This window comes from Chenopodium album, chromosome 16 (assembly GCF_948465745.1).
Source record: "Chenopodium album chromosome 16, dcCheAlbu1.1, whole genome shotgun sequence".
Taxonomy (NCBI): Eukaryota; Viridiplantae; Streptophyta; class Magnoliopsida; order Caryophyllales; family Amaranthaceae; genus Chenopodium; species Chenopodium album.
In genome coordinates, this window is record NC_137849.1 from 17,965,070 (window position 1) to 17,984,135 (window position 19,066).

The 19,066-nt window shown below is 34.0% G+C and overlaps 1 protein-coding gene across 2 annotated transcripts in view; it reads left to right on the top strand.

Annotated features, from left to right (window-relative positions):
- LOC145586275 (protein FORGETTER 1-like) overlaps positions 1 to 10,657 on the top strand; it is a 34,533-nt gene extending 23,876 nt beyond the window's left edge. For both annotated transcript variants that reach the window (XM_081643062.1, XM_081643063.1), the window contains exons 21-32: positions 748 to 843; positions 914 to 1,001; positions 1,098 to 1,212; positions 2,947 to 3,058; positions 3,148 to 3,271; positions 3,350 to 3,427; positions 3,506 to 3,624; positions 3,825 to 3,878; positions 3,957 to 4,059; positions 5,273 to 5,401; positions 8,622 to 8,733; positions 10,127 to 10,657. In XM_081643062.1, coding sequence (XP_081499188.1) covers positions 748 to 843; positions 914 to 1,001; positions 1,098 to 1,212; positions 2,947 to 3,058; positions 3,148 to 3,271; positions 3,350 to 3,427; positions 3,506 to 3,624; positions 3,825 to 3,878; positions 3,957 to 4,059; positions 5,273 to 5,401; positions 8,622 to 8,733; positions 10,127 to 10,158 — 1,162 coding nt within the window. In that variant the 3' untranslated portion in view covers positions 10,159 to 10,657. The remainder of the gene's footprint in view (positions 1 to 747; positions 844 to 913; positions 1,002 to 1,097; positions 1,213 to 2,946; positions 3,059 to 3,147; positions 3,272 to 3,349; positions 3,428 to 3,505; positions 3,625 to 3,824; positions 3,879 to 3,956; positions 4,060 to 5,272; positions 5,402 to 8,621; positions 8,734 to 10,126) is intronic.
- The last annotated feature ends 8,409 nt before the right edge of the window (positions 10,658 to 19,066 follow it).

Sequence of the window (19,066 nt, forward strand, 5' to 3'; positions counted from 1 at the left end):
GCGCACCAAAACAAGGGTTGACTTTGATTTAGAAAATCCAATTGATGATTAATTTGCGTCATCATGTTAAAGACAAAAGTAGTAAACTCACGGGAGAATTCAGAGTACAAAGTTGGAGTAAGCGAAGGCAAAGCTTAATATAATTAGGGTATAAGAAGTATTTATAGTTTATAAATAAGAGTTCTATTAGATATAAAATAAGGTTTCAAACTTTCCAAAAATAAACTATGTAGATAAGGTTGGTTACTTAATAATTAAAATAACTTAATTTATCAATAAAATATTATACGTATAAAATCATAAAATATTCGGGTATTACACACATTTTTTTCAAAACTTCTTTACCGTTAGCATCAATGAACTGGTGTCTCTAGTGCTTTACTATTGGATTTTTTTGTACTGTTGATGGTCAACTTTTATACTTGCCACTGTGCCTTTGTATAATGGAAAATAATGATAAACATAGCCCTAAGGGCTATATATAAGAAGCTAAGAAAGGAAATATTGATAATAAGTTAACATTAATTACACCGATTTACGCATGATTTTGTCATGAATTCCTAACTTAATTCCGTTTTAGGAAGTATATTTAATGCTTATATATAGCCATAAGGGCTACATAAATCATTACCCTTGTATAATATCTCTGTTATTGGCATATGCTCTCTATGCGAAAATATGTTCAGCAATTGATAATTATGGAGTGTTATATTATTCATTAATTCATCTATTTTCTTTTGCTTATAGACTCCTCTTTACTAATCTTGGTGGTGAACGACGATTTGCGTCTATTGTTGCAAAGAGGCTAGAATCTCTTGGAGCATTGACACAGGGGGACCGCAGGTATATAAAATTGCTGTTCTGCCGTCTCAATGAACCGAACATTCTCTTATACACTTGCTTTGTCTTGCAGGGCAGGGCCATCATTAAGTGAATACAACTATGACAGCGCTTATGGGAAAAGGGCTCTTATGGTGATGTATAAAGGAATTTTGGAGCAGGTTTCTGTTGTCTCAGTTATCTATGTAGCTATACTTTAGGTTGACCTTGATCCTTGTTACCTTAATACTTTGGGATGTTTTTTTTTGGATTAACAGGATTCATTGCCAGTTGTACCCCCTGGATGTTCAACTGAAAATTCCGAATCAATTCAAGATTTTATAACCAAGGCAAAAGCTGCTCTGGTCTCTGTTGGCATTGTTAGAGACACAGGTAACTTTTTCCTGTTTTTGGTCTTTGGTAACTGATGATTTATTCCATTTCACCTGTTGATGTATGCAGATCTAATAGGAAAAAAAGGGCTTATGGCTTAGTTGTGTATGATACTTCACTCGGGAGATCTTTAATTGTTGTAGCTGCATCTAATAAAGTGTTATGCTGCTGTAGTGCTGAATGGGGTTAAGGAGTTTGATCATTTGATGGAACTCAGCCTTTGCATCTGAGGCAACTTTGAGACAACATAGTTTGCGCCTTTGGGACTTGTTTTACTGTTGCTAAGTTGCATAGTTCTTGAATATATTTCCTTAATATTGGCATGTCATGTGAAATGGACCTCACATTAGATGGGTTAGTATTGAAATTAGAATGTCTAACTATGACTAGGTGTCTCCGGGTGAGAAATAGATTCTGTTATGTGGCTAAATTTTTTTTGTCTTGGTGGAGCAATTGGCAACCAAGCTTTCGGAGAAAAAACTGGAATGCAGTTGTTTTTAAGTTGTAGTGATCTTTAATATTTGCTCTCCTTCATGATTAGCCTACTTCGTTCTGATATTTAATAAAAAAATTTATTCATATGTAAAAATGACAATCTCAAACATTAAGAACTGTATTTGTCTCATAAGTAGATGGTTCGAAACTGAAAGCATATAGGATAAGTTAACAACTGTGATTAGTTTCCACAAGCTGTTCATTCTTTAAGTTGTGTCAAAAATATGTGAACAAGTTTCTTTGTTTGCAATTAACCCTTTATAACTAGCATACATACTAGCTTTAATGCATGAGAAATCATATGCCAAGGCTGGTCCTTACAAATTATCGATATTGTGTACTTAGCTGAAAACGGCTAAGGAACAATTTTTGTAGCGATTTTCTATCAGCTGTACAATCATTTGAACATGTGATTGTGCTATCATTTGGAAACATTTTCATATTCTAATCTAGACTCATCTATAAAGCATTTATTGTGGTCTTAGTTATTCTCATCTGGCAATTTGTATCATATATGAGGAGTTCATGCTCACCTGATTATGTCTTATATCACACATGAGCTCTGACAACTTGCACCCATGAGACTCTTGCCTAGGCAGGATCAATGTTTTGTGAGCTTATTGAAGCTAACAATTGCACAGTTAGACACCTTCTGCTGTGGCACCAATGTTGCTAATTATTGTATATGTCCACTTTCCTGATAATTTTAATTTTACGAGATACATAGTGAATTCAGGATTGTTTTGTCTTCACTGTATTATGGACTTTATCTGTGACTCTCAATGTATCTAGGATGTTCAGGAAATGTGGATCCACTTATCTGTATTTGATGAAGCATTTAAAGGTAAATGTTGTGCTGTATAAGAGATACGGACCAAAATTTTCGCAGGAATGCATTCTTGGCTAATTTATGCAGCATGTTGGAAAATGATTGATATTGAATAGTCTTATGGTTAGAGTTGTATGTAAATTCAGATATCTGTTGTATAAAACCATTTGTTCTTACTTCATTAACTTGCAATTTTCCGCCGTAGACCTTTTCTTGTGCTAGTGTTTCATGACTTTCCTTGGCAATATTTTTATAACCTAACAATATACTCAATTTTTGCGACCTCAATTTGTAAGTCTATTAATGGAGCTAACTATGTCAAATAGATGAGGGGAAAAGAGAAGAGGGGGTTGGGGGAGTGTTGTCTTAAATTTTAAATTTTCATTGACTATGACTATTTACTTCTGAAGTTAATGGAAAGGAATCTGGAAAGATATCCGCACGTATAGTTGACTCGGACATGCATGATGTTGGTCGTTTTCTTAATCGACTTCTTGGACTGCCTCCTGAGATCCAGAACAGGTCATATATTTATCCATAAGTACTTGTTTGAGTTGTACTTTTTATGTCTGACTATATTTGTAGATGATGAGTAATTGTTTTAATTGCAGGATATTTGAGTTATTTATCAGTGTTCTTGATGTAATAATTCAAAATGCCCGAACAGAAGGGAATCTTGACTCTGGGATTGTTGACATAAAAGCTAACATTATTGAATTACAAGGAAAACCAAAGGTTTCTATCTCATACATATGTTATGGCCACCTGTTCCTTCGATTTGTATGTCTAGTCATTGACCATTATTTCTTTCAGACTGTGCATGTGGATCAAATGTCTGGCGCATCAACAGTGCTATTTACCTTCACTCTTGATCGTGGATCCACTTGGGAGGTAACCTCGAGCATCTGTATGATATGCGTTGTGTTTGTTGACAACTGTTGATGTCTCACATAACATTGTTGTGTGCAGTTTGCTTCTAATTTGCTCAATGAGAAGCAAAAGGGAAGTCTTGGCTCAACGCATGATGGATTCTATGAGTCTAAGAGGGAATGGCTTGGAAGACGTCACTTCCTTTTAGCTTTTGAAGGGTATTCATGTGAATCTGATTGAATGATTTTGAATTACGTCCTACTTTGTCCGTTTTTTTCTTACTTTTTTCTTTTGTTGTCTTTGTTGTCTAATTTGTTATTTGTCTGGCTTAATGGTTGAAGTTGAATTCCTGGTATAATTTGCACGATAAAACTCCTTAAATTAATTCTTTTTGTTTGTTATTTTGCTGTTTATTCAGCTCTACCTCTGGCTTCTTTAAGATAGTCCGTCCTGCTGTTGGTGAGGTGATAAGGTAATTATGAATCAGAACATTGCTTGTACCTCTTACCTTAAGAACTATGCATCAATGACACTTGTTTTGTTTGTCCAGAGAAATGCATTTAAGTGAGCTTAAAAATAAGTATAGAAAGATTTCATCTTTGGAGAAGGCTCGTAGTGGTTGGGAAGACGAATATGAAGTTTCATCAAGACAGGTGAAGTATAACTGGTCCATATTCGTTCTGAATTTTATGGCATTGATGTAGTAGAAATTGTTATGTTTTTGGTGTAGAGAGAGTCGGAAGGGCTATGATGTAGACAGGATTGACTTTAACCAACTAAGCAAGTTGGCATCTAAATACGGTAGAAATTGTAATGTCTATCTGCTTCAGATTTTTCATGGTCAAGATATTTCATTATGTTTAATTAATCTTAATAACCTAAATTTCTCAATTTTATTAATCTCAATATAAGTAGTTAGGAATGGAGCACAAGTGAATCGTAAACCATTTTTCCGATTTAGTCAAAGAAATTAACATGAATAGAATAATAAAACTACTCCCACTTACCCGACTAAACATGTTTGCCTATGCATAACATGTATAAAAAAATACTGATTATTTTTCTTTTTTGTTTCAAATTTTATTATGGATTTATTAATTGTTATTCTTCATGTTTTTTGTTTCTTCTGTAAATCATTAGTTCATCAGTTAATTTATTTGTTCAATTATACGTAGTATAAAATATGGACAATAATGTAATTTTAGCAATTGAACAAATCCTCTCTTTTGAAAATGCTGATATGAGGAGCTTTTTTTAAATCAGCGGATTGAGTCAAATCTGCTCTTCCCAACCGCCAATCCAAACACCTCAAATTAGCGGATTGAATGGTTAAACCTTTAATTTGCCGTCAGTCTGCTTAACACAGCCTGTCCGAGGTTCAAGCAGCCAATTCTCACACCCTTCTTTTTTGTCTTTTCCCTTGTCTAAAGCTTTTTCTTGTCAGTATAGTTGTTTTAGACTATAGATTGGAAAATTTTGAAGCTCATTTGATAAGTTTTGATTTCCTTATAAATCATAATCCTAAATTTTGTTCAGAGGTGTTTTTGGCATCACTGCTGTATTTTCATTTGAAGCGTGTCTTTGTCTAGTCTTTATTCATCTTCCAGCATGATTGAGACACATTTACAGTGTTTACTTGCAAATGGTTGCTACATTGTTTCTTCGCCTCACTCACTTTTATGTTTGCTGTTTGGTTTCATTTTCTTTATCACTTCTTTATATGCTTAAGATCATAGCCTCATAACAGGGGGTCAGATGTACACATTCTTAGGGGAAAAAGTGTTTATGAATCATAAAGCTATTACAAGTGCTTATTTTAATTAATTAATTAATTTGTTTTATTATTATTATTATTATTTTTTGCAGTGTATGCATGGCCCCAATTGCAAGGTTGGTAGCTATTGTACTGTGGGAAGAAGACTGCAAGAAGTTAATGTTTTGGGTGGCCTGATCCTTCCAATTTGGAATGCGATTGAGAAAGCCTTATCAAAACAGGTACTGATTTTCCTGAAAGTCAGACATATCAACAATGCAAAATAGAGAAATAACTAATGAGTTGCTATCACCTATCACACATTATTTAGTTTAATATCTGTGTATGCACATACACTCTCTGGAATTTGACCTGAACATATCTGAGCTTCAACAGACTTCATGGTAGTTTGTAAATCATTCCCTTTTCTAGGTTTCACGTATCCAAATTTTCGTACGCAGTGATGACTTGTTTTTGTTGTTGAATTGTCACCTAAAGTATGTTTGGATAGAGAAAGGAGAAAGAAAAGGAGGGGAAGGGATGGGAAGGGAAGGGGAGGGGAAGGGAGGGAAGAATGATGAGTTTTCCTTCTAAATCTCTTCATTATTGGAGAGATCAATTTCTTACAATTTAATCCCTTCATTTCTCTCCCCTCCTATCCCCTTCCTCATTTATTATCCAAATGAAAGATAATCTATCCCTCCATTTCCCCTTCCCTTCCTTTTCTTCCATTTTCCTTCAATCCAACAAAGTGCTAGTCACCTTGAGGTCCTAGATTTAACCGCCCCTCTTGAGCAATTAAAGATAATTTTGAGAATGATTAATACTCTAATGTATTGTTGATATGTTCCATGGGAGTAATAGTGGTTTGATGAGAGAAAATTTATTGATTTAATAATATATGCCCCCATCTCCCTCACTTGGCCCTTTGAAAAGGAGAAAATACTGGGATTCTATATGGTTGTGTTTCTAAACCAAGTTGCACATTCCTTTTAATCATTGCTGATTGAGAATAGACAGTTATTGGGCGGGTCGGGTGAGGTCGGGTCAAAGAGGATTGCATTATATGGTCAATAGTGGGTCGGGCCAATTTGGGTTGCGGGCCAGTATTGGGTCAATATTAGGCAGGCCAACAAAATATCAATTAAAATAAATATTGGAGAAAGCCATTGTTAAGTACGTATGAATACAAATTTATCTATGTAACTATTTTTACATTATTTATATATTAAATTGGAAAAACATTTTGGCACTATATTGACTCTGCCCAATAAGGATCCTGACCATTAAAGGCTTTGTCCATTAAAAGCCCTTTAAGCTTGGCCTTGATCCTATTATCATTAGTCTACCCTACCCAAATAACCTGATCCTATGTTACATTGACACGGGTACGGGTATCCGATATTGGTACGTATCCGAGTGTCGGATACGCCATTCTCAAAAATTTAGGACACGGGGACACCGTCTTAACATTGGACTCGGGTACGGATACGGCAATAATTTTGTCCATAATATATCAAAAATTATATAGGTGGTTTTTATTGATAGATTTTGATATCTAGGTGAGTGGATTGCTAAAAAAAAGTAAACAAAATAAAAAGCCCAAGTTGTTTATTTAAAAAAAGCCCAAGTTGTTGATAGAGAAACATAGGTTTAAGGCCTTTTAAGCTTTTTACCAATTAAAAAAAAACCCTAGCCGCCACCCTTAAGCACATATATTAAAAAAAAAATGTTACTGCTAGGTAAATCAGGAGAGAGGAGGGAGAAAAAAAGTCAAAAACTTCAGAAATTAAATAAGTAAATACACGTGAAAGAAGAAAGAGAGAGAAAACTGCATTGAGAAAACTCGTAATCGTGTTCATCTTCGAAATTGTTTGAGAACCGTCTTCATCTTCTTCAAAGCTTCAACTCCTTCAATGGCCGCCGTACCCGAGAACAAAATGGAGTATCCGGAACGGATTTCATACCCGGATCGGTGTCGCGTCGTATCGACCCGGGTATGCCGGCCAAAATGCCGTGTCCAGGTAACATAGACCTGATCTAATTGAGAAGAGGTATAACTTCTTCGTGATACACATGACTCGAATTAAGCTTTTTCACCATAATAAAAGCCATAACTAAATAAGAACCTCAATTAAGCTTAAAATGACAAACTTTTTCGGTTTTCCTAGAGCTGTGCACCTTGGCTGGAAAAAACTTGGTCACAACCATACCTTGTATGAAATGGTGGAGCTTGTAAGTGTTGAAATAAGTGGAATAAGGTTATCAAGATTAAGCTTTTGATCAAATACAGACATTTAGGATCATTTGTAGTGAAATAAATGTGGGCTGCAAGGATACACATAAGCTGTAGGCTGTAGTGGGGAATGGGAGAGGGCATATTCAGTAAAATTAAGTCTTGGTGCTGCTTCAGTGTCAGCTACATTGTAACATTGCCATGTGATGATATTCGAGGTGTGTTGCTAGCATTTTGCTGCAATGTAGATATTCTACTACACTTTTGATCTGTATTTCCTGAATTTAATATCAAGCTTCCAAAACACTTACAAGAAGTATTGTAGCCATAGACACCAAGACCAAAGCAACTTAAAGCACATTACTGAGAATTTGAGAGTATTCCAACCATTATTTGATGATGCTAAATGCTAATGAAAATTCATCAAGTAATTTGAAGGGCCTTGCAATTATTTTGAGCCCATTTTAGGAATCTTATTTGTTTTTCACTTTGATTTAATAATGATTTTAATATGGTTATAGTTGAATATTAACCCCTGAGACAAGGTTTTTATGGTGCCCCGCCTCCACTCATCTCTGCTGTTTGTTGGTGCAAAACAAATAAGCACATTGGGATGCGCAGGTGAAGGGAATTGATGGAAACCTGCTCAAATGATTTTTATTCCTTGCGAAAGTGGAATCCTCAATGCTTCAATTGAACTAAACACTGCAGTGTATGTGTAATCTATAATTGTAAATGAGGGTTCTTATAAGGCTCTAAGATGGAAGGCGCACAACTTAACACCATCTCTTGGCCATGTTGAGGGGCTATGGTGTAAGAACTGCTTTTTGGGGACCTACCTCAACTTGTAAACCAAAGGTTTTTTTTTTTTTTTTTTTTCTTTTTTTTTTAAAAAAAAAAATAACAAGAAAATATGATGCCTGATATGAAAATCAAAACCCTATTTTATTCTTAGAATATATAATTAAAACCCTAATCTAATATGCAATCAAACCCATAACTCACTTTAGCAAGGGGTGTGCCCCCACCTCTCGTATACCACCTTGGGTTGTATTCCTTGCCGAATACATTTAGTGGCTTTTGCTTTGTAACAAGCTACACATTTCCGATTTATTGTTGTATATTATATAAAGAGACTGATAAAATTTATTAAAATTGTCTCAAGTCACTCCACTGCTGTACTTTAATTACAAAGGCACTTTTAACTGTGGCACTATAATCAACAGGCCCGCCAGAGTCATAGACGGGTTCGTGTTGTGCGTATAGAGACAACAACAGATAGCCAACGAATTGTGGGGCTCCTTATTCCTAATGCGGCTGTTGACGACGTACTTGATGGTGATTTTTCTTCTCTTAATACTTGCTGAATCCTTTCTTCTCCATCTTTTAGCTAATTATACTAGGTGTCATCACGTCCACTGATTGGGCTCTGTTTCCTATGCTGTCCTTTTGTGTGCATTCCCTTAAGGTATAATGTGTGAATTTTTGTAATCTACATATAATTTATAGTACTTATATCATTGGAACCGTAAGTAGCTAGGAATGACTTGAGAACTTGATTTGTCATAAAAGTCGATAAAATAAATTACCCAACCATTGGAGTTGCTCTAAAAATATATTTATGGTAAAGCTCTTGAACAAACTTCAAATTAGTTGGTCAAAGTGGAGGATTGACTGATAAATTTTTTTAATATTTTACTAAGGAGGCTTGGAAAGTATAATACTTTGTTTTGCTAAGCTTGACTTGTTTTGTGGCCTTACCTTTTTCTTAGATGGCTAAATGGGTTATGTTTGCTTGGACAACATAAGACATGGGTGCATGTCTACATGTCAAACTTGACTATTACATCAAAAGCTTCCATATGTTTGGCATAAATTAAGTTTTGTAGTGTCCATACCAATGTCATTGTGGTTTAGAAATTTTACTAAAGAGGCTTGGGAAGTATAACGTAGAGTCCAAGTAGCATAGCAACGTGTTTTAGGAAATCGAAACTAGTTGTTTTGAGCATAATTTTTATTTTTTTCAATGTTGCTTATGAGTGATTGAATCTAATTTTAAGCTAGTCTTGTAATTAAAGTATTACTAGATCCTTAGTTGGCCTAATTCATTTGCAATCCTTTCATTATTCTGTGTTTTGTTCAGTGACTTGCGCAAAACCTTCAACTGTTGTATGGAGGGAGACCTTCCCTATAATATAAAGCAAGTGTATTGGAGATAGGATATAAAACCTGAAATTTTTTGGGTTCTGCTCTATTCACCTAATTTCAGATGAGATAAGTTTTGAAAAAGGTTGATAAGGATTACCTAAGTTTAAGTTACAACTAAAAGTTATAAATGGTTTGATATAAGTTCGAATTAGATAGGATAGGTTTTATCTTGTGAAAATCAGGTGAATAGAACGTAGACACACCCTTAGTCTCCCTTTGGCTAAGTAAATGTGAAGAAAAAAATGAACAAGGTTAACGTGTACCTCTACTCAGCAGGGCTTTTGTCAGGGGTAAGGAGTACAAGGTTATGCTCCACTTGGTGCCTCTAATTAGAGTTTAACCTGTGTAGAGCTTGAACTCTATTCTTTTGAATTTCTTTCTCCATTCTTTCCTGGTGTTCAAGCATGTTATGCAGATTGGCAATTTTGGGGGATTTCATGTCTGCTCAAAATTTTTGGTTAGGTTTATTCTTTTCTCTTTAGTTGTGAATTCATATATGACAATTTAACTGATGTATTTGCAGATTTGGCTTGGAATGGAGGTATTGATGAGTAATTCATATTCATCGAGCCATTTTCTACCAAATTTCACGATTGATTTAAGTGTCGCGTCAGTCAGCTCAAGCCGTTGGTAGCAAGAAATGGATCCCGTGCTAAATACCCAGGAGTTGTACATAGAAGAGCAAATTTTTTTGAATCAAAGCTGTATCATTGTTTATCAACCCATGATGGGCGATCTCATCCTTCTTGTAAAGCTTCAGTGTAATTATAGAGCACAGAATTATAGCGTCACTGATGAACTAGACTCGGTGATTTTAGCTGCTAACTACCAATATGTAAACCTTCTTCAAATAGTTAATATCCCTCGGTTCATTTTATTGGTTACATTTTGATTCTTGACCCTATTTATTAAATGAGAGAATCTTCTAATTTATTCCTAATATATGAGATATGTTGTAAAATAGTGTATGTTCATTATCACTTGGTAGTTACTTTTGTATATATAAATTACTTATTTGGATGATTAATGAGTAGACAGTTTTTATGATATTCTACATTTTCTCTATATTCTCTCTCTTCCCTCTATTCTTTCATTCTTCTTTGTACTTTTCATTATACGTTATCAACACCATTGCCTATAATTATCATTATCATCGAATTGAAAATAAGCGCATGGAAATTGTAATCAGAAGAAAGAAAAAAATAACAAGAGGAATTAAATTCAACGAAGATTATTATGTAAGTTAAATCTGTGGTTTTGTTTTACTAGCGGTTTAACTTTATGATGTTTACTTTGATTTTGATTTGTTGTTATCCCATCTTGTAACATCATGCTCGTTTTTACGCAAATTAGATTTAAGATATATACTTTATATTTGTTCTAACTGCAATTCAACGTGTGATTGTCACATCAAAGTGCTTGCTATGCAAATTATTCATGTCAATTGTTATTTATTTTCATTTACTTTAAATAAAGTTGATTTTCAGTTATTATATTAATCTATGAATAAGATATATATTGGCCTTTTACTGTTCAATATCACTCCATTGTGTATTTGTAATTTTGTATGAATGTATGATTTGTAGTTTTACTCTATCACTGTTGCATGATGATTTTATTTGTTTGAACTTTAAAGTTGTGTTTAGATATATATTATTATTACTATTATTCTTATTAGTATTTATGCCAAATTGGTTGTAAATGTTAATTTACTGTATGTATTTTTGCCGGTTTTATGATCACTAGTTTATTTATTTTCACCACAATATATGCTACTTTATTTAATTTTATCAGTATATTATAATGTGAGTGGTGTAGCAATTACATACATTTTTGTTTATTTTGCCATTGCATGTTGATGATTTGAGCACCAATAATCATGTTTTTATAATCTCTGATTTGAATATTATTTTGTATATTGAAAAAAGGTCAAATCTTGCCAAACTTGAATTTGTGGCCCTTGATATTACCGGAAAAAATTATTTATCATGGGTGTTAGATGCTGAAATACACCTAGATGCTAAAGGGCTTGGTGAAACAATCAAAGAGGGTAATAAAGCTACATTACAAGAAAAAGCTAAAGCCATAATATTTCTTCGCCATCACCTCCATGAAGGGCTAAAATTGAATACCTCACTGTTAAAGACCCAAAAATCCTTTGGAATAGTCTAAAGGAAAGGTATGACCACCAAAAAAATGCTATACTTTATAAAGCTCGTTATGATTAGTTAAATTTGAGATTACAGGATTTTAAATTTGTTATTGAATATAATTCAGCCATGTTCAGAATAACTTCTCAATTGAAATTATGTGGAGAGAAGATTACTGATGCAGAGATGTTAGAAAAAACATACTCCGCTTTTCATGTAAATAATATTGTCCTGCAGACTTAATATTCGAGAGAAAAGTTTTGAAAATATTCTGAATTGATATCATGTTTGCTTGTGGCTGAACAAAATAACGAGTTGTTGATGAAAAATCATGAATCCCGTCCTATTGGTTCTGCTCCATTCCCTGAAGCGAATGTGATTTCTCATGATGGAAAAGAATAAAAAAAATAGAGACCCTTCTAGAAGTAGTGGTCGAGGTCGAGGTCGAGGTCGCGGTCGTGGTCAATGGCATGGCCGTGGTCGGGGACGTGGATATGGTAGAGGTCGTGAAGGTTACTCTAAAAGCTCACATTCCCACCGGAAGTGGGAACGCAAAAATGAATGTTGAGAAAGAAAAACATGAGCCTAATATTTGTTTTCGTTGTGGAGTAAAAGGTCATTGGTCTCGTGTGTGTCGAACACCAAAACACCTTGTTGAGCTTTATCAAGAATCACTAAAGAAAGCAAAAAAGGTTGAACAAATCTTGTACTTGAAGATGGCGAAGGTGACTTTGATTCCGGCGATGCAACTCATATTGAAGTTTCTGATTTTCTTACTACCACCGAAATAAATAATTAATGATGTATTGGTTATGTTGTTTGATTTTAGTCATAGGACTCTAATTTTAAATTATGTTGGTTATGTATATATTTTATGGTTTTATGATTGTAATATGATTTTATTTGTTTCATGAGATATTGTAATATTTTAGATGTTTTATTTTATTTATGGACATATTTTATTATTATTAGTATTTAGACATGTTTAGTTTTTGTGACACATTTTATTTCTTTGAGTATATAGTATGAATACTCCTCAAGTTCAATTGGAAATAAATGATGAAGAATTGTGTCTTGCTGATAGTGCAATTACTCATACTATACTCAAAAATAAGAATTATTTCTCTCAATTGATTTTGAAAAAGTTTAGTGTGAGTACTATATCGGGTAGTACAAATATAATTGAAGGATCCGGAAGAGCTAACATAATATTGCCTTGGGGAACAAAAATTAAAATAACTGATATTTTATACTTACCATTGTCTCAAAGAAACTTGCTAAGCTTTAAAGATATTCATGATAATGGTTATCATATTGAGACAATTAGTGAAGGAAAAGACGAATTCCTTCAAATCACTTATATAAACCAAGGCACAAAATGTATCTTAGAGAAATTGCCTGCATTTTCTACCGGTTTGTACTACACAAAGATCAATGTAATTGAGACACACACACTGATGACTTCGTTGTTTGGCATGATCGGTTAGGCCATCTCGGTTCAATAATGATGCGAAAAATAATTGATAGTTCTTGTGGTCATTAATTGAAGAGCCGACAGGTTTTTCATAATAATTTTTCATGTGTTGCTTGCTCAGAAGGCAAGTTGATAATTCTTTCATCACTAGTTAAGATAAATTATGAATCAATTAATTTTCTAGAACGTATACAAGGGGATATATATGGGCCCATACACCCTGCATGTGGACCATTTAGATATTTTATGGTATTGATCGATGCATCAACTAGATGGTCACATGTATCTTTGTTATCAACTCGTAACCTACCGTTTGCGAGATTACTAGCTAAGTTGATTAAATTAAGAGCACATTTTCCAGATTTTCCTATTAAGACTAATCTTCTTGATAATGCTGGTGAATTCACTTCTCAAGCTTTTGATGATTATTGCATGTCCATTGGGATAAATGTTGAACTTCCTGAAGCACATGTTCATACACAAAACTGTTTGGCAGAATCATTGATTAAACGTCTCCGGTTAATTGCTAGACCATTACTTATGAAATCTAAACTCCCAATTTCTGCTTGGGGACATGCGATATTACATGTAGCATCACTAATTCGCATCAGGCCAACAAGTTATCATAAATTCTCCCCATCACAATTGGTTTTTGGTCAGGAAACAAATATCTCTCACTTGAGAATTTTTGGATGTGCAGTTTATGTTCCAATAGCTCCACCTCAACGCTCTAAGCTGGGTCCTCAAAGGTGGTTAGGAATATATGTTGGATTTAAATCTCCATCTATAATTAAATATCTTAACCCTACCACAGAAGATCTATTTACTGCTCGATTTGCTGATTGTCATTTTAATGAATCAGTTTTTCCAACATTAAGGGAAGAAACAAACATTTGGAAAAAGAAATTAGCTGAAATGAGTTATCATTAATTCATTTTGATCCTGAAACAAAGCAATGTGAATTGGAAGTTCAAAGAATAAGTCATTTGCAAAGTTTAGCAAATCAATTGCCAGACTCGTTTGCTGACCCAAAAAGAGTGACTAAGTCACATATTCTAGCTATAAATGCTCCATTCAAGATTGATGTCCCAAAAGGGAAAAATGAAGTTGCTAATGAGTCTAAAAGCACGCCTGAAGCGTGGAAGACCAATAGGTTCCGAAGAAAAGAATTCTCGAAAAAGGAAAGGAGCAATGGTTGATGATGGCCAAAATGATAATAACATTTATGAAGAATCTCCCGGACAAACCTTAGACATGATCCAAAAGGACCTACCTAATAATGAAGAAATTTCAACAAATTATATCATGTCTGGAATTACATGGAACCGAAACCAAATTGATGTCGATGATGCTTTTGCATGCAATGTGGCATTAGATGTTATGAATGCTAATGAGGATCATGAGCCAAAGTCTATTGATGAATGCCGACAAAGAAATGATTAGCCAAAATGGAAAGAAGCAATTGAAACAAAATTAAAATATCTTGGAAAAAGATAAGTGTTTGGACATGTAGTCCATAAACCTGAAGGTGTAAAGCCAGTGGGATATAAATGGGTTTTTGTGCGTAAGAAAAACGGAAAAGGTGAAGTTGTGAGATATAAGGAACGATTAGTTGCACAAGGATTCTCACAAAGACCAGATATTGATTATGAGGAAACATATTCTCTTGTGGTGGATGCAACTACTTTTAGATTTCTCATTAGTCTGGCAATAACAGAAGGACTAAACTTACACTTGATGGACGTAGTCACAACTTACTTTTATAGTCCACTGGATAATGACATTTACATGAAACTCCCAGAAGAATTTAAGCTGCTTGAAGCAACAAAATCTAGTTCTCGAGAACAATTCTCTATTAAATTGAATAAATCTCTTTATGGATTGAAACAATATTGGCATATGTGGTATAATCGCCTTAGTGAGTATTTGTTGGGTTACAAAAAGGATCCTATTAGGCCATGTATTTTTATAAAGAGATTTGGATCAAGATTTGTTATAGTTGTAGTGTATGTTGATGATTTGAATATAATTGGAACTCCTAAAGAGATTTCAATAACAGTAGAATGCTTAAGGAAAAAAAATATGAAATGAAAGATCTTGGAAAAACAAAATTTTGTTTGGGATTGAAAATTGAGCACCTAAAGAATGGAATCCTTGTGCATCAATCAACATACATAGACAAGATTCTCAAAAGGTTCTCTAGATAAAGCACATCCATTGAGTAATCCCATGGTTGTAAGATCACTAGATGTAGAGAAGGATCCATTTCGCCCTCGAGAAAATGATGAAGAGATTTTTGGTTCAGAAGTACCATACTTAAGTGCGATAGGAGCATTAATGTACCTTGCTAGCCATACTCAACCTGACATGTCATTTTCAGTAAATTTATTAGCATGGTTTAGTTCATGTCTAACTCGGAGGCATTAGAACGTGATTAAACATGTACTTCGTTACCTCCAAGGCACGAAAGATATGGGTTTATTCTTTTTAAAATTGTCCAAAGAAAATTTGATTGGTTTTGCAGATGTAGGATATTTATCTGATCCACATAATGCTCGACCACATAGTAGATATGTGTTTACCTATGGTGGTACTGCCATTTCTTGGCGATCCATGAAACAAACCATAGCTGCTACTTCTTCTAACCATTCTAAGATTTTAGCTATTCATGAGGCTAGCCGTGAATGTGTATGGTTAAGATGATCGGTAATTCAGCATATACGAGAAGATTGTGGTTTATCTTCCGGAAAAGAAGGACCAACCATTTTATATGAGGATAATGCAGCATACATTGCGCAGCTCAAGGAAGGATAGGAGATCGGACAAAGCATATCTTACCAAAGTTCTTTTTCACTCATGATCTTCAAAAGAATGGTGATATAAATGTGTTAAATATTTGTTCGAGTGAAAATTTGGCAGATTTGTTTACTAAGGCGCTTCTAAATGCGACAATTAAGAAGCTACGTCATCACATTAGATTGTGTTCTCTTAAAGATCTTCAATGATGTTGTTGTGATGGGGAGTTTTGCGCACTGCACTATTTTTCCCTTAACCATGATTTTTTTTTCCCACTGGGTTTTTCCTTGGTAAGGTTTTTAATGAGGCAGCATTGTATTGTATTGTTTTAGATAATGAACATCCAAGAGGGAGTGTTGTAAAATAGTGTCTGTTCATTATCACTTGGTAGTTACTTTTGTGTATATATATATATATATATATATATATATATATATATATATATATATATATATATATATATATATATATATATATATATATTACTTCTTTGGATGATTAATGAGTAGACAATTTTTTTTGATATTCTACATTCTCTCTATATTCTCTCTCGTCCCTCTATTCTTTCATTCTTCTTTGTACTTTTATAATAAGATATAATTTAGTCATATGAGGTTTTGTTTTATTCGTTTCAACGAGTATTTTATTAATATTCAATCATTATAATCTTTACAGCATTGAATGATATTAATGGTCAAACAAGGGCATTGTCAAGTGTGCAAGTAAAAAATGTAACAAATAAAAAGGATTGAAGGGATTAATTATTTAACATTTGGAAAATATTATTTTAATAATTTCAACTTTGTCCAATTTACTTTGAATAATTTTAACCTTGGCATGTATGACGATGTAAAACTTTGACTAGTATTATCTTAAATTATCAATAAGTAAAAATTATAATAATTGAAAATTAATAATCTATTTATTGAAAGGATTATAATAAGTACCTACAAAACTACTTCATTTTTTACTATTCATATGACACGTTTAATTTAGGTACACAGTTTAAGGAGATGAGAGAGAATGTTAAAGCAAGTTTACATTGGGGTCGACTAAAAAAAAACTTTTCCTAGTCCTTTTATTTCCTAATAATTGCAATATTAGGTGTTCTACAAAGTTTTAGGAAAATTATAGGAGTGGGAATCAAAAAGAGTATTTAATAATATAACTATAGCTAGTAAGAGAAAGCATTAATAATTTTTTAAAAAAAAACGTTGTGTAGGGGGGAGGGTTTGATAAAATAATAAATTAATATTGGGTCCTTACTAGATAAGAAAGTGTTGCAATTATTATGAAACAAATATAAAAGATAGCTATTTTGATTAACGGAGGGAGTAAAAAGGAATGCGTGATGATTAAATAAACTTCCCAAAAAAGAATACGCGTCAACTAAAAAAATGGAGGTAGTATACTCTTTGTTATGTAAAAATCACACACGTTAGTCAAAGTAAATGAAAAGTTGAAAATTGACATGTGTGCCGATAAAAGTATTGTGATTATTATAAAACGGAAAAAGAATTTATAAAAATAAGGTCAAAGTAGTGCATTAATATTTAGGCAAAAATTTGATTGTATATGTTATTCTTTTGGGACAAAGGAAGTAAGGTTAGCTCATGCAAAATTTGATTGTGTGTGTTCTGTTTCGGGTTTTTTTATGTCCCTCGAGAGAGTTACATCACCAAGATTAGAATCATGCTGTCTGTACCTGAAAAACGACGGAGACTTTTGAAGGTTGGAGTTCTACCTTCGACGATCAAGTTAGAACGCGTACGGAGAATGTAAAAAAGTGCGGAAAAGGTAAAAGTGAGATATTCTAGAATTTCGATATCAGGTGTTTTCTCTGATGTGAGAGAATGTAATAAATGAACGTGTCTCAGAAATGGGGGAAATCTTCCTATTTATAGGGTCATTGGAAAAGGTGTTCTCTCTTAGGTCACCTTAAATTAATGGGCTGCGTCATTTTGTGGCGCTCTTGGGAATTGGGCCCTAAAGGCCGCCATTTTCTTTGCTATTTGAGGGTGCCACGTGTCAGCTGGTGAGTGGTCCAAGTTGGACCTATCTTGAGATGACACGTGTCCCTCTCTGATTGGGCCACATAGATAGGGTATTTTTACCCAAAACATTTACCCCTCACATGAATGACGTGGCGTGCCACGTGGTGCCTGTGACACGCGTCACTCTGTAAATAGTGAATAGTTTTTAACTACAAGTATTCACCTTTTGAGGAAATTACGGGGATGCCCCCGTTTTTACCCCTCTATAAGTAGGCTTTTACCACCCCTCCTCCTCCCTCATCTTTGACATTTTTACAAAAATCTAGAGAGAGAAAGAGAGAGAATTCTAGAGAGAGAGGCTCTGATCACCACATGTAGAAGCTTTCGTGAAAACCTTTGTCTGCTTTTTCGTTGATAAAGCCAGTCACCGTTTGAGACTTGTTTTAGCAAACTACATAAAGGTAATTGTCTCTCCTTTCTCAGCTCTTTCAAACTTTTTTCCGTTTGCATATATATATATATATATATATATATATATATGGCTTTCAATAAATGGATTCACCATCAACACACACGGCACAACCTAGGTTAGTAACCAGCCGGTAGCAAAGCACAAAAAGAGAAAAGAGAAAAGAGAAAGTTAAAACCAAAAGGAAGAAATGTGCTCTTACAATGGACTTTTGCAAATGGACAAAACACAAGTAGATACCAAGTTTCCTAAACAAACAATGGTAAGCACGTTCCGAGATATCTAGGGTTGATTAAAACATAGGACATGCTAAGTATAGAGAACTATCAAAACGCAATTCACTTTCATCTCAAAACATTTTTAGCACATTTTCCCAATCAGCTTCAAATATACTTTTAGCAAGCATCTCTATGGTTCCTCAAAGGAACCGGAAAAAGAAATAGATTTGAGGTTTCTCGACGTCTCAACTATTACATGCCACTCCATAAGCTTGACCTACATCTCCCTTCACCGACTAGTGACTCAACCACCAAGGTTAAAAGGTCTTGAAAAGGGTTGTAATGTAAAGGCGAGAAGGGTG